This window comes from Mauremys reevesii, linkage group 6 (assembly GCF_016161935.1).
Source record: "Mauremys reevesii isolate NIE-2019 linkage group 6, ASM1616193v1, whole genome shotgun sequence".
NCBI lineage: Eukaryota > Metazoa > Chordata > Testudines > Geoemydidae > Mauremys > Mauremys reevesii.
Window position 1 is genome coordinate 5,882,192 of NC_052628.1, and position 23,641 is coordinate 5,905,832.

The 23,641-nt window shown below is 44.8% G+C and overlaps 1 protein-coding gene across 10 annotated transcripts in view; it reads right to left on the reverse strand.

Annotated features, from left to right (window-relative positions):
• CELF4 (CUGBP Elav-like family member 4) overlaps positions 1 to 23,641 on the reverse strand; it is an 861,314-nt gene that overhangs the window by 13,703 nt on the left and 823,970 nt on the right. For all 10 annotated transcript variants that reach the window (XM_039544851.1, XM_039544847.1, XM_039544850.1 and 7 more), the window contains exon 12: positions 17,530 to 17,696. In XM_039544851.1, coding sequence (XP_039400785.1) covers positions 17,569 to 17,696 — 128 coding nt within the window. In that variant the 3' untranslated portion in view covers positions 17,530 to 17,568. The remainder of the gene's footprint in view (positions 1 to 17,529; positions 17,697 to 23,641) is intronic.

Sequence of the window (23,641 nt, forward strand, 5' to 3'; positions counted from 1 at the left end):
CATGCTCCAATACGTCTGTTAGTCTATAAGGTGCCACAGGACTCTATGCTGCTTTTACAGATCCAGACTAACATGGCTACCCCTCTGATAAAAGGCTCTAAAGCCAAACCAAAAGAAATTAAAATCCCTAGATTTGACTACAGAAATGGAAGGGCCCTCCTGGTTATAGAGTCTAGTTCCCTGCTAGCACAGGCAACCTCCATCATATAATAGGAACCCTGTTTGGAATGTTACAGACATTTCAAGAATTTACTCCCCAAAAGCTAATTTCCAAAACATTTGAAGAAAAAGGGGGAAAAAAAGGCTTTTCCCCCCCAGCTTCCTCCCACCCCAACATACAGTCCGCTATGAAACAGCAACGTGTGACACGCAAGGAGGAAGCACAGAGGAGAAAACAAAGCATGAAAAGCACATACTTATTGTATTTCACAGACAACAATGAAATGCAAAGTTTGAAAATGAGTGGAGCGCTTCCTCAGAGACGGGTGAAAAAAAAGTTTTATCCAGCAACCTGAGTTAAATTTTAGCTGACTTACAGCCCATGGTTTGCATGGGCTACAAAACAATCTGGCCCACTCTGTTTGACAGTGCTTAAAAATCAGGAATAGCTTAGTCTCTTTCTTTTGGGGGGGAATGCAGCCTTTTAAAAAAGGTTTTGTTTTTTTTTACAGAATTCTACAGCCATCATCTGATGACCTGATCCAAAACTCACTGAACTCAATGACATGATGTCTGTTGGCTTAACTGGGCAATGAATCAGGCCTTAAAGATCACAGCAGTGATCACATTATTGCTGTAGTGCTTTTAGTAAGGGTGGGACAGCCTTGAAAAATTCTGTGCCTGAACTCACTATGGGAGAAGGCTTTTTTTTAATGAGCGATTTAAATATCATTTGTTTTTCATTGCTGGGGTAAAACACAAGGTAGCTGGTAAATGGCCACCACAACTTTGCCAGGCCCTGTGGTGAGTTTATGTCATGTGTGTGGTGGGGAAGATCTCTAATATTATTGGTTTGGGTCTATACTCGCAATAGGAGGGGGAACCCCGCCCCAGCAATGAACAGGGAACCTGATTTCCAGCAATTGCCACCTGAGTGTCTGGAGCAGCTCCAGGGATGAGCAAGGACTGAGCTCACACTTCAGAAATGGGTATCTCAGCTCTGTTAAAAATGTGTTTCACTTAATCGCAAGAATCCATTGGGATGTAAAAATGTCAATGCAGAGACGTCTTTGGAAAGCCCATAGAATGGCCAGAACCCTGATGTTACATCCCAGTGAACTTTAGTAAATAACTAAAATGCCCTTTGGCGTAATTTAGAATTGAAATGATAATTGGGCCAAACTGGGCCTCAACTGGTGTAGCTCCATTGACTTCACCCCCCCATTGACTTAGTGGAGCTGCCAATTTACTCTAGCTGAGGAGATGGTTCCATTATTGAAATGGCTAGTAACTTTCCGGGGCACGTGCACTCTGCTTTTATTCATTGTGCTGCTCAGTTGGGAACTACTTAACAGCTGCCATTCCAGTTCCCCCCTCTTGTTTACTGTTTGATCCAGTCTTACAGGAGGGTTGGGTGAAGCTCTGCTGAGTATACGAACAGAGCAGGGGGTGGGACTAGATACCTCCTGAGGTCCCTTCCAACCCTGGGGGGAGGGATAGCTCAGTGGTTTGAGCATTGGCCTACTAAACCCAGAGTGGTGAGTTCAATCCTTGAGGAGGCCACTTAGGGATCTGGGGCAAAAATTGGTCCTGCTAGTAAAGGCAGGGGGCTGGACTCAATGACCTTTCAAGGTCCCTCCCTTTTTTTTTTTTAGGGGGAGTTCAATCCTTGAGGGGGCCATTTGGGGAACTGGGGTAAAAATCTGGGGATTGGTCCTGCTTTGAGCAGGGGGTTGGACTAGATGACCTCCTGAGGTCCCTTCCAACCCTAAGATTCTATGATTCTATGATTCTAACCACTTGAAATAAAAGCTACCTTTTCCCCAACTATAGGAGGAATGATATCTGGGAGACCCTGTTCACACCTGAAGTCTTCAGGTGTGTGCTACAGCTGAATCAAATACTTCAGAGCCTGGAATATTGATATTCACTTGTAACCTGCCAAAGTTACCACCCTCATGAATAATTCAAATATGCAATTATTGCATTTGATATACCACTGGAAGCCACTGTGCAAATGAGAAACGGTTCTAGTGCAGCTGATTGTATGTGCCTTCTAAAACCATAAGGGCATCAGTTGAAGATGCTCATGTTGGTGGAGGCTTCGCTGCATCATCTTATTAAGATTCTTGCCAGTTCCCAGAGCAGAGTAAATTTCATGGAGTTTGTTACCCTCCTTTCCTTTGTAGCTACTTTTTAAGCACTAGCAACTACAGCTCTGCAGTGGGACTGAGACCTGTGGGTCTGGCAGGACCCACTGCCATAATAGTGGGACTGGGTAAAATGTACATTGTTGCAGGTAGGATCAGTGGGCAAAACCACCAGACTGCAGTAATTTGCAGGAAAATGCTAAATTGCTTGTCTTCATAGAATATCAGGGTTGGAAGGGACCTCAGGAGGTCATCTAGTCCAACCCCTTGCTCAAAGCAGGATCAATCCCCAGACAGATTTTTGCCCCAGATCCCTAAATGGCCCCCTTAAGGATTGAACTTACAATACTGGGTTTAGAAACCCACTGCTCAAACCACTGAGTTATCTCCCCCCCTAGAATTTCAGCAATGTCAAGTAGCTATTTTTAATACTTAAGTGTAAGCAAGGGATAGAAAGAGATTTAATGTCTATTATAACAGGAGTTAAAACATTTTTACATGATTTAACAAGATTTGTGGTAAAATTGTGTCTGAATTCTGTTTATATATATAATATATTAACTGACTGTGGTATTTTTTTAGTAGCATGGGGGAATTTTTCTGTCTTGTGGGATTGGTGGGATCTCTGATTTTTGTGGCTCGGAGAGGGATAAAAGTGCAAGAAACAACGCGGGAGCAGGTGGGACAGGGACAGAATTTAAAAAATAGTCCCACGCAGGGCTCTCCTAGCACCCACCATATACTGTTTCACAGTCTGGTTCTGCAGTAACTCTGAAGAACTTCCTGACGGCCATAATAAGATCTGGCCATTTTCAGCCTGCCAAAATGTGCTGTGAATTGACCGGAGCGATGTAAGTCACAAGTGGACCTGGAATCCTTTAAACGTTGACTTTATTATGAGTTTCGGGTTGTCCGCATTACTGCCCCTGCTAACTCACTTTTCTTTAGGATCAGCGCACAGTGCCCTGACCTTGGCATGTATTGTCAATATCACACGTTAGCTGACAAAAATAATGTTTGTGATGGAGATACTGTTATATTTCTGGAACCAGCAGAGAAGGAGATAGACAGGCAGAGGGAACTGATAGACATACAGCTGTCTGCTGTGGTGGATTTATTGTTCCAGCTGCAACACTAACATGAAAGTGAGGCTTTGCACTGGGGAGGGGCTCAAACTTTTAAAGGGACAGGACATCATATTCCTAAACCTTACTTTAAAAAACTTTCCAAACACATATACATTATCGTTTACATGGCTAACATGGAACACTATATAACCCAACTGAAAGTTGCGTGGACTACTGCAGACTCTTAAATTGCAAGGTATTATTCTGCCCTGGAATAGCAACTCACTAACTAAACAATTTTTAATTTCAGGCACACAACTGATTTTCTCATTCTTTTGGGCTAAATATGGTGATGGTGGTGCAACAGTGTTATGAACAACAGGACAAGTTGGTGGCAAGAAATCAGCTGGAGCTGGTATAGAATTAACTGGATCTGATACCAATGTTTCTTCCACAAACTCATCAAAATTAGGAGTTGTAATGGAAGGAGGCTCAATTGGAGGAACAGAAAGTCCTACTGGAACATCTCCAGAATCTGGTACTAGTTGAGGCTGCAACTAGTCCATATGTTATTTCCAGAAAGTACCAGGTCCTGTTCATTTTACAAGTTTTCCAGGTACCCAGTTTACTCCACAACGATATCTACGAGTCCACACTAAGTCTCCAACTTGAAAAGAACGATGACGAGTCTCATGTTGACAATCAGTTTGCATAGCTTAGGATTTGGCTACCCATGAAGCAACATCATGTGTAGCAGGTTTCAACAGGTACACAAAGATTGCTCCAAGAAAAGAGTTGCAGGTGACTCTTAGATGGTAGTATGTGGTGTGTTTGTGTAGACAAGCAAGAAATTGTCCAATTTCTGCTGATGACTCAGACTAGACTTGTTAACTTTTAAGGCATGTTTAAGTGTTTGTACAAAGAATTCCACTAGTCTGTTTGCAGCAGGATGGAAAGGAGCTGAGCATATGTGCTGAATTCCATTTGAAGCTAGGACCCTCTACAATTCTTCAGAACACAGTTGAGGTCCATTGTCACTCACCAACTGTAACAGTAAGCCAAACTGGCCAAACAAGGTCTGAAGATGTCCAGTAGTAGCTGTAGTAGAAGTCATTCTGAAAACTTCTGGCCATTTTGACTATGACCAAAAACATATAACCTTCCAAAGGTCCAGCAAAGTCCAAATGAATATGTGTCTAAGGAGACTGAGGCCACGACCCTGAGCTGGGCTATGATCATGCTGAATTTGCTGACATGTAGCATAGCACTTCACCTTCCTCTCAGTCTCTTTGTCAATCTCCAGCTACCAGACATGACTCTGGGCTATGACCTTCATTGGCATAATGCCAAGATGACCTTAGTGAAGAGCTTCGAAAACCTGAGATTGAAGTGATTTTGGAATGATCACTCACATTCCCCATAAGATGCAACCGCGATTCACTGATAATTCATGTTGACATGACATTAATTGTGTAAACTGGGGATTTTTGATCCAACACTGTACTCTGTAGTACCATCCCCTTCACAAGAGAAAGTACATCATACATAGTAGTTTCATTGTTGATGTCAGTACTAGTGATGGGTAACCTACCCATCAAATTGAGATAGAACACTTTTTCTGAAGTTTCTTTGGGTCAACGAGAACTTTACCATGGTCGGCATGAAAGCCCATAAACATTCCCATGCTGAATCCTTTTATGGAACTGAAGAGTATAGGAATGAGCTGAAAATAGCGGTGCCCATTGTTGCATATGAGCAGCAGCTAATGATGAAATTCCACATTTCGGTTCAAAAATTGAAAGTAATGGACGATGCTCCATCAGCAAGGTAAAATGTCTACCACACAGATAGCTATGCAACTTCCAAATTCTGAAGCTAATGCTGAGACAGCTTCTTGCTCTATTTGTGCATAGTTCTTCTCTGGAATAGTGAGTGTTCATGATGTAAAGGCAATTGATTTCTCCATGTCATTAGAAAAAATGTGGGAAAGAATCACACCCACTCCATATGGTGAAGCACCACAAGCCAATTCAAACGGTAGAGAAGCATCAACATGCATAAGAACTTCAGCTGATGTTAACAGTTTCTTGGGGGGAGGGATAGCTCAGTGGTTTGAGCATTGGCCCACTAAACCCAAGATGGTGAGTTCAATCCTTGAGAAAGCCACTTAGGGATCTGGGCCAAAAATTGGTCCTGCTAGTGAAGGCAGGGGACTGGACTCAACTCAATGACCTTTCAAGATCCCTTCCAGTTCTAGGAAATTGGTATATCTCCATATTATTATGGCTTCCTTAAATGTACACTCACACTCTTCAGCAGGGCTAGATTTACACCTTACACAGCAACTTTAGCAACTGGATTTACACCAAGGCACATCAACTTTAGTGCCCCCACCTACAGTTGACCTTTGTGTTTTCTGTAAAAAAATGAAAACATTTAAGCCACTTTTAACTTTTAGGTGCCCCTAGGCACGTGCTTACTGTACCTAAATGGCAATCCAGCCTTGCTCTTCAGTCCATTTCCATTTTTTCTTTGCTTGTAGGCGTTCATGTAAAGGTGCCAATACCGTCACCAGATTAGGCAGAAAATCACAATAGTAGTTAAGTAGTCCTAAGAATGAATGTATCTGGTGATGGCACTTAAAGAACAACCTTCTCTTTCTCTGGTGATTTTCTTAAACTCAAGGCATCCATTACATGTACAAGGTGTTCAACTAAAAGTTTGAAAAATGTCACATTTGTCTGACGTACTCTGTCTATGGACTTCCAAATGCTGCAAGACAGGATACAAATTTTGAAGATGATCCTCTTGATCATTCCCTTTAGCAAGGATGTCATCCAAATTGCACTTTGAACTCCATTCAGTCCCTTCAGAATCTCACCCATGACTTTCCGGAACATGGCAGGTGCTGATGCAATACTGAAAGGCAACCTGTTGAAACAAAATACGCCTTTTTGTCTGTTGATTTGAGATATTTGTGAGATGCTGAATCAATCTCCATTTGTAGGTATGCATTGAGCAAATCCACTTTACTGGAACACTGTCCACAACAAAGAATAGCAAACAAATCTTCAATATTAGGTGGTGGATTCTGATCTGCACATAAAACTGGATTCAGTGTCACTTTAAATCTCCACAATTTCGGAATGACTCATCCTTCTTGATCACTGGTACGATGTGTATAGCCCACTCACTGTGTGAACCCAGTGACAAGACTCCAATGTTCACTAAGGCCTGGTCTACACTAAGGGCGGGGGTCGAACTAGGGTACGCAAGTTCAGCTACGCGAATAGCGTAGCTGAACTCGAAGTACCCTAGTTCGAACTACTTATCCACCCCGACGCCGCGGGATCGAAGTCCGCGGCTCCAAGGTCGACTCCGCCACCGCCATTTGCAGTGGTGGAGTTCCGGAGTCGACCGGAGCGCGCGAGGAGTTCGAACTCACCGCGTCGACCCGCGCGGTAAGTGTAGACCTACCCTAAGAGGTCGAAAGCAGCTTCCACCAGAGGCTTCAGAGCATAAGGCACAACTCTGGGTTTGCAATACTTTGGCTGGCTGTCAGAGAACAGTGGGTTTTGCTGACATGTTGCTCATCTGTTCATATCCTTTTTCAAAAACTTTGGATGTACAGTATTTCTTGAAGAGTTGGCAGTGCTTTCATGATTGCCTTGATCTAGGTCCAGTTCACCTTGACCTTCTCAGGCTAAGATCTGCCAAATAATAGTGGATACTTCCCTTCAATCATATGCAAGGGTAAAACAACTGACTGTCCATCTAGTTGAACTTTCACCTGCAGTATTCCTTTTGGGACTAACTTTTCTTCGGTATAAGTCTTCAAAACTGTGACGATTCCTTCTAGGTGAACTTGTGACAAAGTCTAGTGATAGGTAGATGCAGAAATCAGTGAACCAGCAGCTCCAGTATCAAGCTTCATGCTTGCAGGACATTCTTCGATCATGGGTATAGCCCAGATGCTATCTCTGACTCCAGCTTCTGATAACATGTGTAGTGTTAGGACTTGGTGAATTTTCAGAGTGGTAGCCGTGTTAGTCTATATCAGCAAAAAGAATGAGGAGTACTTGTGGCACCTTAGAGACTAACAAATTTATTTGAACATTAGCTTTCACGAAAGCTTATGCTCAAATAAATTTGTTAGTCTCTAAGGTGCCACAAGTACTCCTCGTTCTTTTGACTTGGTCAGTGTCACTAGAGCACTTGTACTTTCCCACATTATGAATTCCTGACTTTGATCCTTTCTTAGGTTCAGTCATCACAGGTGTTGTCTTGGATATATGGTTATTCCATGTTGCTGGTTGCTGAACTGTGTGACAGGTCATGGTGACGTGTCCTTTCTTCGGGCACTTTCTTCAAATAATCTGACATGCCCAGCGATTCTCCTCAGAGTGTGTAGTTTGCACACAACAGCCACATAGAAATTCCCCACATTTCCATGGTCTTCTGTCTCATTGATGTAGCAGGTAAATTCAGTTCACACTAAATTCCAGAGAATCCTTCTCTGTGGTCTCCATCGCAACCGCCACTTCAGCAGCCTTCTTGAATGTAAGCACTGATACAGTCAGTAACTTTTTCTGGACCTGATCATTGCATAATCCTAGACTAATCAGTCATGCAGGGCGTCACTTAATGTTTGTCTGTTGATTATTTGTTAATGTGGTTCTGGGTGAATTAATAAATTGTTGGTTGGTTAAGAATAAGCAAGTGTCCTGATTTGAGCAATACTGTTCAGGGTGAAAGATGATCTGGAAAGAACCCAGTGTTAGACTAATAAGCGGATGCTTCCTGGACTCAATAAAAAGGGGCTATCCTATTAGATTTTGTTATAGATCAGCAAGCCTAGGTTGTTAGATTTCAGCTTTAAAATCTAATGGGCACCCTGGCAAATTCATAAATTGACCCCCCTTTTCATGCTTATGCCCTCTAGTGGCTGGACCACATAGGAATTTACTTCTGCCTTCAAGCTAGTGGATCTGATCTGAGGCAGTAGAAGCTCATGTTTTTTAGATCTAGTGGCTCTGAGTTCAATTCATGCAGACGATCCCTCCAATCAGAGGCAATGTTACAAGTTTTGGCCCATATGAGAATTTCCTCAGTCTCTTGGCTGTGACTAAACCCCCTTGGAGAGCCACCACCATTGGGGTTTTGTGGCTGTTCTTGAACGTTTGTTAAGAGGTATTCATGTCTATAGCAAGACCCTTGCCCAATTTCGCTTGGGGTGACCAGTTGTGAAATGTACTAACGAGCCTCAGAGAGGTTATTTCAGTGTATCAGTGCCAACTGGATTACATGAGGGTGAGAACTGGGAAGCTGCTTTCATATCTATTGTTTACCTCTGTATTATCTAATATGGACACATTGAAAGACACAGTTTTTAATGAGGAACTCTCTATAAAATAAAATGTTTGTTGTATTGCTTTATGTTGTTGTAGCACTCCCAAGACAAACAACATAGATGCTTTAGCAACCTACCTGGGCTCATTTAGGTGCAAACACAGCAATGCTTCTGAATAGCTGCCCTGTTTTTAAGAGGAACCAGTTCCAAATATTGCTGAATGGAATTTAGCTTTGATGCTGTAATTACTGATTGTAATTTTTGAGCGAATGCAGCAATTATTTATTGTAGCTTTCCATCAGTGCATTATATTGTGTGCCAATTTTAGTATAAGATTGGTATTGAATTTGCAGCTTGCAAAACAGAAATTAGTATTTTAAAATAATAAAGTGATTAGTAATTTGAAAGGACAGTTGGGTTAAAAAATGATAGGCCAAAAAAGAAAACATATTTCTTTACCAGTTTTACTAGCACCTGAGATAATTAAAACAGAGAGAATTAGTCCCTCTTAGTCAATTTCACTTTCAGGCTCTCATGTGTTAACACAAAGCCTGGCTTGCAAACACACTGGGAGGGAATGTTTAATCCCAGCCATCGCTGGAATTAGAAAAAGGAAGGAATTCCTGGAAACATTTTCATTGATCTAAGGTTTTTCCAATGTCCAATGTTAGGCCTTTCCGAATGAAGCTTCACTGAAATAAGCTTTGCTCAACTGCGTTAAGATTGGAGTTATTGCATCAACATAATCACACCAGTGCAACTTTATGTAATTTAGGCAAATCTTAAATGATGACTAAGGGATGGATAAGATAACAGTCTGTACAGGAGGGAAAGGAATTGGTTATTATGGGCCTAGCAGGTATAACTACAAGTAATGGGATTAGATTGTACTAAGGAACATTTAGGTGGATTATCACGATTAACATCCTAACAAACAACAGTAGAATCAATAAGAGTGTGGAATACTCTCTTAAAGGAAGTGGTACAAGCCTCATCACTTGGGACATTTAAAGGTAGATTGGACAAATGAAAATTCAGTCAAAACTGCAATTTCATGGAATCATAGAATCGTAGGACTGGAAGGAAACTCGAGAGGTCATCTGATCCAGTCGCCAGCACTGAGGCAGGATTTAATATTATTTAGACCATCCCTTACAGGTGTTTGTCCAACCTGCTCTTAAAAACCTCCAATGATGGAGATTCCACAACCTCCCTAGGTAATTTGTTCTGGTGCTTAACTATCCTGACAGTTAGGAAGTTTTCCTAATGTCTAACCTAAATCGCCCTTGTCGCAATTTAAAGCCATTGCTTCTTAGCATGTCCTCAGGGGTTAAGAAGAACAATTTATCACTCTCCTCTTTACAACTGAAGTAATCTGAAGTGATAAACAGAGCTGGTCAAAAAATTTCCATCAAAACTTTTTTTCAATGGAAAAATTGGGTTTTTGAGTAAACAAACATTTCTGCAGATAGCGTCTGCTTTCCTCAATCTGTTTGTTTTTCCCTGGAGAAGTGAAAACTGAACAGTTTTGTCTGGACACCAAAATATTTTGTTGGGGTGTGTGTGTGTTGGTTTTTTGATAAAAAGTTGAAATTTCCTGCAAAATGCCCCCCTTTTCTGCCTAGCTCTGACCACAAGCATCAAACTAGACAGTTTGCGAGTCTGAACTGTCCCAGCCATCTGTATTTCCCCTGGTATATCAGACGGGGCAGAATGATCCCAACAGTGCATTTGCCAATGCTTTGCTGACGGGGTTCTTCTTCACTTCCCTCTGGAGACTACTCCACTGCCAACACAGTATCAGCATCAGTAAGTTTTTTCTTGCTACTCCATCTACACTTACTTTTGCTCAGTTTCACTGCGTTCTCCTGGCTGGCCCACTCTAATCAAACCCTTTTCATCTTGGGCGTTAATAATATTCCCAGCAGAGGAGGCTACAAGATGGTCAATAACACTTTGCTGATGATTAATCACCACAATGAAGCCACGCTGTGGTAATGGGCAGGTTCTCCAGTCATATGTACGGCTCTGGGTAACTGCTTTGCTGAGTTAGGGTGAAATTCACCCCCGCACAGAGGGCCAGCATGAGTCCTATGCACCAATTAACCAACCCTGGTCTTATTTGGGACTTGAGGTAAAATGGCTGCATGTTAGCTCTTTAAACAGAGCTCAGTATCATCACTAGTGACCCGACAGGGCTGCTACACTAGGGCTGTATGCATGAGGGAGACTTACAAAAAACCCAGAGCTTGGTGACATATAAAATATCCCATAGAAAAAAAAACAGAGAGCAAAATCCTGCTTCACAAGCGGGAGATGCTGTACTTTAAAAACTGCCTGTGAATTAAGTGAGACGGTCCCTGTCCATACAAAGGAGACATGGCAGGTCTGATGGGTTCACCTTGTAGTGTGATGGGTATAATACGGGGGATATCAAGACTTCCTTTCTCCCCACCCTTTGTCTGTCTTGTCTATTTAGACTGTAAGCTCTTAGGGGCAGGAATGGTCTCTTACTATGTATTTGTACAGAGCCTAGCACAACTGGGCCCTGATCTCAGTTGGGGACTCCTGTATTGCCAACTTCAAGTGATTAAAAATTGCAACTCAGGCCTCAAAAATCATAAGATTTTTTTTACAATGACACATTTTGAGTACTTTTTATTTGCCTTCAGGTTTCTAAGCCTGTAGGGTACACTCTGCTCAAGTTTCCTAGCTTTTCTCTGCAACTATGAGGGCTAGAAATGTACTTAAAAACAATACAACCCCCCCCAACACACAAACAAACAAACAAATGAACAATCTCCATCCCCCAAAATGGAGTTTCTCATATAATCACAGGACTCCCAGAGCTGGGGCTTTACCTAACATCAAATATTGTGAGATTTGTGATACAATTATGAGCAATGGTAACCTTGAGGATCAGGCCTCTAGGCAGTGTTGAACTGTTACTATTTCTCCTAACTTACTATAGACTCATAGACTCTAAGGTCAGAAGGGACCATTATGATAATCTAGTCTGACCTCCTGCACAACGCAGGCCACAGAATCCTACCCATCCACTTCTATAACAAACCCCTAACCTATGTCTGAGTTACTGAAGTCTTCAAATCGTGGTTTGAAGACCTCAAGCTGCAGAGAATCCTCCAGCAAGTGACTCATGCCCCACGCTGCAGAGGAAGGTGCCAATCTGCCCTGGAGGAAAATTCCTTCTTGACCCCAAATATGGCGATCAGTTAAACCCTGAGCATGTGGGCAAGACTCACCAGCCAGCACCCTGGAAAGAATTCTCTGCAGTAACTCAGATCCCACCCCATCTAACATCCCATCACAGACCACTGGGTATACTTACCTGCTGATAATCAAAGATCAATTGCCAAAATTAATTGCCAAAATTAGGCTATCCCATCATACCATCCCTTCCATAAACTTATCAAGCTTAGTCTTAAAGCCAGATATGTCTTTTGCTCCCACTGCTCCCCTTGGAAGGCTGTTCCAGAACTTCACTCCTCTAATGGTTAGAAACCTTCGTCTAATTTCAAGTCTAAACTTCCTAGTGTCCAGTTTATACTATGGCAGGGCTAGGGCAATGGGAGGTGCAGGTGAGGCTAGTCTGTGTCCACATGTCCGTGGCTGGATAATATGGAGCAGACACTGCTCTCACTGTTAGCAATGTGCCAGCAGTGGCTATGTAGAGTTATATTCTGGCTCATACACTTGTCCCTTAGGTACTGTAATTTGCACCTATAATTTTGCGGTAATCTACAGTACACTGGTGCACCTAAGAATGGGCATCCATGTGAGTAGCAGATTCTACTACTTATTTTTTTCATTATTTCATGCATTTACTATCTGACAGACACATAAAGTATCTCAGCCTCCCATTCCTAAGGGGAGATTTGTAATAGAATATATTGATTTTGGCCTCAAATGATCCTCTTTTATTTCTTTTGCTTTCTTTCCCCCCTTCCTCTTGGTACACCCTTTTGTAATTAGAAAGAAACGAGAGAACAGAAGGCAGCCATTTTGGAAGTATTCTGCCATATGAATCCTCCTGGGTTTTGCTCACTGCAGTTTGTGATTTTATCTGCCACATCACAGCAATTTTTTTTTTTTTTAGTGTTTGACGGCTACTTTAGAGCATTAGTGAGGAAAACCAAGGACTTTAAATCAATGTGGCCTAAACCAAATTGGGTCATAAAAGGGAGATTAGATAAAACATGAATCCAGAATGAAAGAGAGGATTTTTTTTTGGAGGGGAGGGGGAAAAAAGAAAAGATTCTTGTGTTATGCAATCAGGCTGGATTTAGCTCACATGTCTGCTAGCAACCTCCTAATTTCATAAAGGAGTCCAATAAAACAAATGTTTCCCCTGGAAAGGCGCCAATTCAGAAAGGTTCTTAAGCACATGCCCAATTTACAGCACGTGTAGCTGCACTGAAGTCAATGAGCTGACTTATGTGCTTAAAGCTAGGTGTAAAATTAAGTATCTTAATGAACTGAGTCTGAAAAAACCCGTTACCCAGGCTATTATATAACGTTCTGTCAGTTCAGTGTGTTGGTTACCTCACAACTTTGCAGTATCTATCTAGCTTTGCCTCCCTGGCTTTTGGTCCCCATCATGGATCTCTTTAGGAATCTTGTTTCTACGTACGGATCGACCTCCAATGAGTATGCTTAACTGATGGTATCTCTTATTCCCGCTGTAGCAGAGATGGGCCGAAAACAGGATCTGAATGCTGCTGAATCTCCACGAAACCTCCTGGTCTTCCCCATTCTAGCTTGCCAGACTACCACCTTCATTTCATTCCAACCCCTCCCCAAGATGCACTTCTTCAATGATCACAAGGGGCCCTGTGCTCAGAAAGGCAGCCTTCCTTTCCACCTGTGCCCACCTGCAATTCAGCCACAGCTGCATAGGAGGCAGACACAGGCGCAAGTCACTCATATCTGCACCTGCTTTTCTTTCTGTTACACTTGCAATTTTACACCTAAATTGTGCCAGCGCAAACTTCTCCTGCTACAAGGGAGCTGGCCCTCAGCTCTGTCAACGTTTACACCAAGGAATGAGGCAATTAGAAAATAATGGTTGTTTGTTTATTTAGGAGGCATCCAATCAGGATGAGGACCCCACTGTGCTGGGCACCCCCCCTATAATTACAGGCACTATAGGCAGAGGGTGGAGCAGATTGGATGGCACTGGAATGGGTACCGAGGGAGGTGGTGGAATCTCCATCCTTAGAGGTTTTTAAGGTCAGGCTTGACCAAGCCCTGGCTGGGATGATTTAGTTGGGGATTGGTCCTGCTTTGAGCAGGGGGTTGGACTAGATACCTCCTGAGGTCCCTCCCAACCCTGATATTCCATGATTCTATGATTCTAACAGCTGACTCTGTTTTACTGAAAAACCTGAGAGAAGCTCAGTTAAAACCTGGACTGCGTGGGAGGCTAAGGTACTCAACAATTAGAATACTCTGTGCAGAATAGTTGCTTCTGCTCCACAGAAGCCAGGGCAGAAAATAAGCTCTGAAGGACAAGCAGATTTCTGACACTAGCTTGTTTCTCATGACCAGACAATTACTTTTTGTATAATTTATTAGTAAAAACCACTTGCCATACCCAGGAGCAGCCCTCTTATAATAAGTCAGTGTATGCAGCTCAGCACTCATGATTAGCCTTATCACGACAAACCAGTGTGTGCAGCCCCGTGCTTAAGAGCCACCCTACAATAACAAGCCAGCGTGTACAGCCCAGGGCTCATGATTCACCTATAACAACAAAGAAGTGTGTACAGCTCAGCACTCAGAGCTACCCCACAATTCTAAGTCAGTGTGCAGCGCTCAGTATTCAGGGTGAGATTTTCAAAACTCAGCAGCATTTGCACTCCTAAATCTCTTAGATGCAACGGAAAATCTCTTAGGAGCACGGGTGTACTGTGTTAAGAAATTAGCCTGCATGCCTCCAGCACCTGCAATAAGAAGCCAGCATGTGCACAGGATGATGAAGCAAAAAAGCATTTGGATATGGAAACATATTTCAGTTTCAAGCTTCCAAGAGGCCTTGTCATAAGCAAGGAAAAGAAAAGGTATTTTAAAAAGGGTGGAAGAATACTTTGGCAATCATCTTTGTATAATCGTATACAAAGGACATCCTAGATTACTGAGACTGCATCTTTCTTGAGCCATTATCGCCCGGAGAGATTCAAATGACCTGTGTGAAATTAACATGTTCAACTAATGCATTTGTGGAGAGGGAGTTCCTTAATCCACTTCATGTCTTGCCTCCAGTGCATTGATTCTAGAGGGAACAGAGTTTTGCTGCGAAGATTAGAATCGGGTACTTTCAGTGATACTCTACCTATCAATAAAAGATGGGAACCTGGGACTAGAACACCCTGGAAGGTTGGGGAAGGTCAAATCTGGGCAAATGATGGATGACCCCTAATTCTGTGATGGCCTGAATCAAAATCTTAGATCCCCCAACCCCCAAATGTTGGAAAAGTTTGGAAATCCAAAATGAATCTTTGCAGTCCAGGTACATCTCTGGTACTGGCCTTCTAACAGAACTTGCATATAGCTTTAACTATGGAATGGCTGGCTACCCCATCTCCATAATAAACCACGCATCCATATATATTTTCCTAGGAACTGGGAAACCAGCCAATGCATAACATTTTGGGACCAGCGGGATGGGGGCTGAGTGGAGATATGGACGGTCATCAGGAAGAAGAGCAATATCCACTCACCAGATCGAGGACAATGGTTTCTATCTTACCGTGTGCTGTCACACTGTAACTTGCCAAACCATACACCATGCCATGCCCTTTTTGGAAAGGGATGCCTCTGGCCTTTGAAGATAGGAGCTGAACTATCATCAGTGATGTCTTAATGCCACCATGCTATGCAGTCACCATCAGAAATACCAGTGTTCTACCAATGCAGCACCAGGCTGGCTGCTTCTGCACCACCTATCAGCATGCGTTTCATCTTCGGTAGCTAAATGGTAGGGCACTATTAGTGTAGTAATGGCATCACTTTGCGTTGGAGACGAGAACCAGCTGTTGCAGGGACAGAAATGTATAAATTTTCAAAAGCACCTAAGTGACTTAGGATCCTACTTCCCATTTTCAAAAACCACATATGGCCCAGATCCTCCCGTATTTAGGTGCTTAACTCCCACTGAAATAAATCAATGGGAATTAGGTGCCTAAATACCCTGGAGGGTCTTGGTCTTAGAAGCCTCCATCCCACTGAAAATTCTCAGCACCTATGGGTATAGCTACACTGCACACTGGGGTATGGTGATACAGGGATAAGAGCCCTGCAGCATGGCCACCATTGACTCAGATCAGCTGACTCAGGCTCATGGGGATTGGGCTGTGAGGCTAAAAATTGCTGGGCAGACATCTGGGCTCAGGCTGGATCCCAAGCTCTGGGACTCCCCACTCTCACAGGGTCCCAGAGCTCAGTCTCCAGGCCGAGCCTGAATGTCTACACAGCAATTTTTAGCCCCACAGCCCAATCCCCATGTCAGCTGACCCAGGCCAGCCGGTTTTTTTTTATCCCTGTGTAGATGAAACCTAAGCCTGTGTTCTAACTGTGAACCCAAGCCCTGCATCCATACACACACAAATCAGTCTAACTCAGGTCAGCAAGCACTCAGGACCCAAGTCATATAACCTCCACTGAGGGGGTGGTTCAGAACCCAAGTCCTGCTGTGACTTAGGTCCATGCCTGAGTGGACACAGCTCAAGCCAGAAGGTCTGCTTAGGGCAGTGTGGAGGTGTTAACATGGCTGTGAGACCCCCGGGTCCAGCTGTTGTAAATCCAAGTTTACAATGCAAAGCGGATGACCACGTGCAGGCTTGGAAGAGGACAGTCCACTAGCCTGGGTCCCATCGATCCATGTTTACGATGCAATGTAGACATACCCTACATGACTTTTGAAAATGGGACACTTAGGATCTTTTGAAAAGTTTACCCAAAGCCTAGACTCCATTTTGCTGCAAGGGGCAGGCTTAAATTCCACCAAAACAAGTGAGTTGTGCTGATATTTTGGGCACTGCTGTATGTACTTAGAAATTCCCTTAGAGTACCAAGTTTGCTGCCTCCCAACAGCAAACAATTTACTGTCCATGAGGCTAAGCTTGAGGTCATTATTCCGTTTTTAACCAAGTCCTCACTCCAGCAAAGCTCCTGTTGGCTTCAGTGGGAGTTTTATCTGAGTAAGGAATTAACAGAAGCTGAGTGAGGACATGAGCATGAATTCCTTTATCCATTTCTCTAGTTTAGTTAATATTAGGGGATATTTAGGTGTCAAGGAGACCTATTTACAGGAACTTGTCATGCTGAGATGAAACTGGGTATGAATTATACCATATGAAGAATGATTTGGAACATTTGTAATACGGAGCTACTGCTCTATACGCCGGACTGGTCCAACTGCCTGGAATTAAGCTGCAGCCTGATTCCCAACTCTTAATTACTGGTCTTCTTTGGCCTCAGAATCCTTTCTATGGCTGAGCAGGTGACCGGAACAACTGCTATCCTCCCTAGTGGTCAGGAAGACTCATCACAGTCACGTGACCCTTCCCACATTTCGCCTCTTTCTGCCTCTCTTTCTACCAAAGTGCGCACACAACCAGTTCCTATTTTGTGTGTGTGTGTCTGTGTGTGTGTGTGGTGGTGTGGCTCTAGCCAGAGATCTAGTGGAAAAGATAGAAGCCAGAGAATCGCAGAACTAATCTTTAGGGTCCACAACACAGACTCTGTACGACAACAAGTGACGTCCCCTTGCCTGTGCAGTTACCTGTGCTAGTCATGTGTATCCAGCGGTTCCCACGACTCTTCAGTAAGGGCGGTTAGCATCCTTCGGCCTCTTCAGCTGCACCTTCAGCCTCTTCATGCCAATCTGGAAACCATTCATAGCCTGGATGGCAGCCTGGGCACTGGCGGGGTTGTCAAAACTCACAAACCCTGTTAAAACACGAGGCAAGGCAGGGGGTTTAACGAACTGAAGGGGGCTGCAGAACTACATGCAAGACCACTTAGAATGAACATGGGGTGGGGGCGAGGAAAGGCTTGGGGAGGTGGGTGGGAGGGAGGGTGAGGGGAAGATGGTTGCCAATGGGGTGGGTTGTTACAGATCACAGTGTCGGAGCCGAAAGCAGTTCCAGACATTACACCACACAACGTCCAGGGTCCTGAGTGTTTGCACCTCAGCATTAATGCACGCAGCTCTGAGGCCAGGCCAGCTCTAACTGCGAGTTGGCACTTGTTATGAGTCGTTTTCAAGGCGCTTATTCTGTGTGTCTCTCTCCCAAGGCTGGGGTAAATCTGCTTCTACCACCCTTGATGTTTCCCTCTTATCTTCTCTGCAGCGCCTTCTCCTCTCCCCGTTGCATTTATGAATGAGGGAACGTGATATATCCATAACGACTTGCTTATAATGTCAAATTAAATATGGGGGAAACCCAATGACCTTCCCAGGCCAACCTGAGCTGGCTCATACCCTAGACCATCAGCACTAAAAACTTGAACAGTTACCACTTGAAGTGAAGGAGCAGCTCCATTAACTGCTAGCAGTAGCAGACTCTTATTCACACCTTTGAGGGAGGCAAACACTCCCACTTCCCTAATGGGGGTTACATGCAGAGCTCGGGTTACTTTGCATGGCATCTAGACAGCACTGCGCTTTGCGAGCAGGCATGTAGAGCTCGCTGGGATGGGATCACCCTTAGTGACTGGACATGTAAATAGGACAATTATAAGGGGCTAAGGGGACCACTTTGGGACCAGACGAGCGAGGGCAGGTCAGTTCCCAGCATGTTGAGACAGAGTCCGAGTGGAGCTGCCGCTAGCACAAGTCCATGGTGTGCTGGAGAAGCCGGCTTAGTTTGCATACTTGGAACTGAGTCTTATGCATTATTTTTTAATGGTGGCGAGCGGAACTTGTCATCGTGGCCTCGCCCCCAATGGCTGGAGGCCATTATAACGACACGGATGCTAACGGGATTAGCTACTACTTGGGGTCCTACTTTAGATCTAGCAATAGAAACCCATGCTTCTGAAGATTGCTGGGAGTTGTGCCCTCCCTTCCGAGTGTGCATTTAGCTGGTGACTGTAGTGTTCAGAGAAGCATGAGGCCACCACAACATGCAAGAAATGCCCCTCATGCTCCAGCAGTGAGCATCCTCACATGATGACCACCTCCCTTGGGTCTGTGCATGGATGCTGTGGAACAACAGCCTGTGCTTCAGACAAAACCTTTTAGCCCTCTGTGGTCATCCTCCTACACAGGGCTCTGGCAGCACTACCATCCCTCGGAGTCCAGGGGCTGCTGACAAACAGGGTGAGCAAAGAGGCAGTTTTAGAACCCCCAAAAGCTAAGGGTGAGCCCTTCTGACAGACACACGCCTGCCCCTGACAATGGAATGGAACTTGGTTCGCAGCCCTGCACCTCCATATGCTCAGAGTCCTCATCAGTGTCTCATCTCTGATCTAATCCCAGGTTATCAGCAAGTCTCACATACTACAGGACTGAGTTCTTTCACGAATCACATACAGATGCACACACACAAACCAGTCTTAAACCTGCACGCTCTGCCTTTGGCTGTTAATGCCGGGAAATGAAGAGGCCGGGAAATGAAGTTACGGGTGACATCAAGGTGAGACGATATCCTAAGTGAGTGTGGTAGTCACATCTTCAAGTGGTAATGCTGGGTCAGCACATGGAAGTAACCTGGGCTCTCTTCCCCTGCACCGAAGTCAGTAATCAGGTCTTTGTGGAGTTGTCCTTAGAACACAGCACAGATGAGGGGGGTTCTGGTATTGCAGTGGGGAAGATGAGAGCAAAGACCTTTGCTTGCCCCGCATGCTAGGTCTCATTTTCTTGGCAGAAAACTGGAGCGCAATGGTAGGTGAAACTCATGAAAGAGTCAATCAGATCTTGGATGTTGTTAGATAATTAGCCTGCCCCTGGGCTCATGGATCAGCCAATAAGAGGTCTGATAACGTGATGATCCTAGGTTGTGTTTGATTGGTTGACTGACTTGTCACTCAATAGGGCCCTGATCCTGCTGCCAATGAAGGAGCTAGCAAAGCTCCCATGGACTTCAGTGGAGCAGGAGCAGGCCCTGGGAGCTCCAGTGGGTGTATTTCCCAAGATCCATAAGTTGAAATTGCTATTCACCTGGCCCATGTCTTTGAATGCAGCTCTTAATAAGAGCTGTTTCGCCCCCTAACTCTCTTCTAGACTCTCAATGCTCTTACTCCAGACATGAGAAAAACATGCCTCCTTCAGAGATGGGCTGGTTTCAGCTGGGTAATTACCAACAGTCATGTGTTGACCTGCCTCTGAATGTGGGGTTCCATCTCCCCAGCTGTCTCCCTTGCAAAATACTGCGTGCCCACCGTTTCCACAGCCCAGGACCCATCTGTCTAGGACTTACATCATGATGTTACAAGGGTGCTAATTAGTGGATGTCTGGTTGGGCACTCCTGAAGGTGGCGCCACAGGTGGGAACTTAAACTCTCAAAGACAAGAAACTCCAGCTGCGTGTCAGCAAGATGCTCTATTGAGCTGCTTTTCTACAGAGGCAGTGGGATTTAGTGGGATTTGTTTTGTACCAGTACATCTATGTTAGGGCTTTACACTGGAGTAACGACACTGATTTAGTTACTCCACTGACAGTTTTTCTATTCTGGACAAGCTCAAAGACTTATGATAGTGCTACTAAGCCATAGCTTTTACTGGAGACATCTAAGGGTGACTGTTCTGTGCAACACCCCACGGAATACCAAACTATAACAGGTGGCACTTCCAAAGATGATAGAAAAGGTGGTCACCCACCATGTTGCACAGAGAGCTTAGGGAAGAAAAGCAGGGAGAGGTACCTGGATGTTCTTTGGTATTGGGTATGTACCCTGGGCCAGGCTTAGGTTCTTTAGAATGTCCTTTTTTCAGACTTCTTTCATCATGGCGCGAAAAATGCTCTGCTAGGCAGCAGCTGGTGTGGTATTTCCCAGGAGCAGAGAGCCAGCGTCTCCAGTCTGAAGGTGATCGTTTTGGCCGTGAGTGGCCTGATGTGCCTTGGAGGCTCTGATACACTCAGCTCTACACACCCTGTAATATTCCTGGGGGATGCTTTGCAAGCTGGTAAGCCAGTTACCCAGACTCCAAATAGCAGAGATGCTCTGGTTCAACCTGAAAACTGAGATGCCACAGTGCTAGGCAATCGATTGTTAGACAGCAGTGACTACAGTGTCAAATCCTTTTCTCTTTTCAGGTCAGATGCCTGCTAGTGGATTAGATAACTGCCACCCGTGCCATTTTTCTTCTAAGGAGACTTTGCAAGCAGGATAATGACAATGAGCAACATTTTGCTCTCCGTTATTCAAGGGTGAATCCAGAGTCACTCCACCGACTTCAGCAGATCTACTCCAGTTTTATACTGGCATCACTAAGAGGAGAATTTGGCACAAAAATACAACTTAAACATTTTACTGAATGTCTTTAATTCCGGGCTCTTCTGCTATTGACTTTAAAGCACAACTTTAATGCACCACCCATTCTGGTAACATCCCCTATTTTTAACATCTCCCCTGCATTGTGGTCTCCACTCTTGAAGGACAAAGAAAGAGAGGGAGAGATTAAAAAGCTTAAAGCAGTTTCAATGCATCAGTTAATTAATAATCAGAGAAATATATGTACCAGTCCGTAGATGGTTGGTAGGAGGACAGGATTTTGTGATAAATCTATTTTATGTTTTTTTTCAGGGATTATGTAAAAAGGCTGCTCTCATATATGGTTTACCAAGGTAGTGAAGGATCAAAAAATTTGCTAGGACTGCAGCTTGGGGCGTTTAATCTCCCTTGTTCTGCACTTCTTCTTAGCATATGTGCAAGGTGCCTCAAGTGACACGTGACCAGGATTCATCACTGAATTTGATCCGCTGGTTGGATCATTAGCCCGGCCCAGACTGGGTACTGATGGGGAGTGTGATGTGAATGCTCATCCATGCCTCCCAGTTTTGCACTGCACTTCCAAAAAGTTGTCAACTACAAAGTCCAGGGCTTCTCCTGACCCACCTCTCCCGCCCTGACTGTGACATGAACAGTGGGCAGCAACAAGGACAGAATAATGGGGAGCTGGATTTTCCCAGTCCCCCATTTCTTCCCCTGGCTGCTGCTTCAGGCTGCAGAAAGCTGTGACTCTTAGGCGCTCTCAGGGCACAGCATGCCTTTCCCACCACAGAAACATGGTCTTGGATGGGTTGCCTCACCGTGAGGTGCTAAGAAGGTTGCTTCCTGACTGCTCTTCCATTTAAACCACCCCAGATGGGGAGTGGGGAGAATGGGGAAGAGCAGATCACATGTCTACGTCAGAGGTGTACTTGAAGGCTGCTTGGCACCCCCAAAAATTTCAGCTTTGATCCTGCAGGTCCTTGCAAGGTGCTGACAAGCACCAGAGTGGATGGTGGCCATGTGTGGGGATGAGTTAGGCTAAGCATTCAGCCTAGTCCTCAGTGGTTGTATGGTAAGTCTCAAAGTCTTGTGTGCCCACTCCCTTAGTGGCAGGGTGCAAGGAGAATGGGTGGTGTGAGGAGATACAGCCTCAGGCATAATTGTCAACCCGCAAATGAGCCTCTTGCCTACCTATGGCCACTCCTAGGTTTCACTCCTTCTACTAGTCTGGAATACCATGGCGGCCATTGCAGCAGGCTCTCTTCAGCACGTGATCCTCCGGGCTTCCTGCTCAGCACCAGGCTTAGTGACCAGGGGTGGCTCTAGGTATTTTGCCGCCCCAAGCACGGCAGGCAGGCTACCTTCAGCGGCTTGCCTGCGGGAGGTCCCCGGTCCAGCGGATTCGGCGGCATGCCTGCGGGAGGTCCGCCGAAGCCACGGGACCAGCGGCTCCTCCGCAGGCATGCCGCCGAAGGCAACCTGCCTGCTGCCCTCGCGGTGACCGGCAGAGCGCCCCCCGTGGCTTGCCGCCCCAGGCAGGCGCTTGGCATGCTGGTGCCTGGAGCCGCCCCTGTTAGTGACTGCACATGGCAGGATCAAGTCCAACATGTATGTTGCCATGCAAACAATGAGACATCGCTCAGTTGCTATTAGAGATAGGCCGAAACCCAAACCAGTCCCATTGCTAGAGATCTCAGCAGAGAAGCTGAGGGTGGAATGGATATGGAGAGTGACCAAACTCATGCCTACAGATGAACCTTCCAGGACATAGTTGTAACATCGTCAGGGTGACATTTGGGGTGGCAGAGGGAGTGTGGGTGGGTGAGGGCGTGTACTTCTCATTGCTCAAGCTGTGTCTGTTGTGTGGCTAAGAGAGGACTTCAGTCTCTCGGGCTTGGCACTCTTGTCAACCACACTGAATTCGCTTTAATGAGCTGAGTGGGAAAGAAAAATACAGAACATATCCACTCTCTCAGCAGAGCGGATTCATTCAGCATGGATAACTTCCAGGAGGTTTCTGCAGTTCTTTGTAAGCGTATCACTCCAGGGATGGCCGCTCCCTTAAGACCTTCACTTTCTCGCACTCTGTAGGCAGGAACTCAAGTGATTTCTGGAGCATGATTGTGTTACCTTAATATTTCCAGCAAAGAGAAACAGGAAGCTAAAGTGAGAACCAAAGTTGTGAAGGAAACATACTGCCAGGGCTTGTGCTACACTGGCTGAGGAATGGACTGGATTTTTTAGCAGGCCTTTTCCATCTTCATTTACTGTTATTCCTGGGTTTGTCATACCGATGAGCCAATGACCAGTGTTTGTCCTTTTTTCCTTCCCAGCGCTGTAAGCATCTTCCATCAGCAGATGCAAGTTCTGCACATACTACCACTGAGCTGGGCACTGCCAAGAATCTAATCCATGTCTGGGCGGCTCGGGAAATATTCTGTTGTCCTTAATTTCTT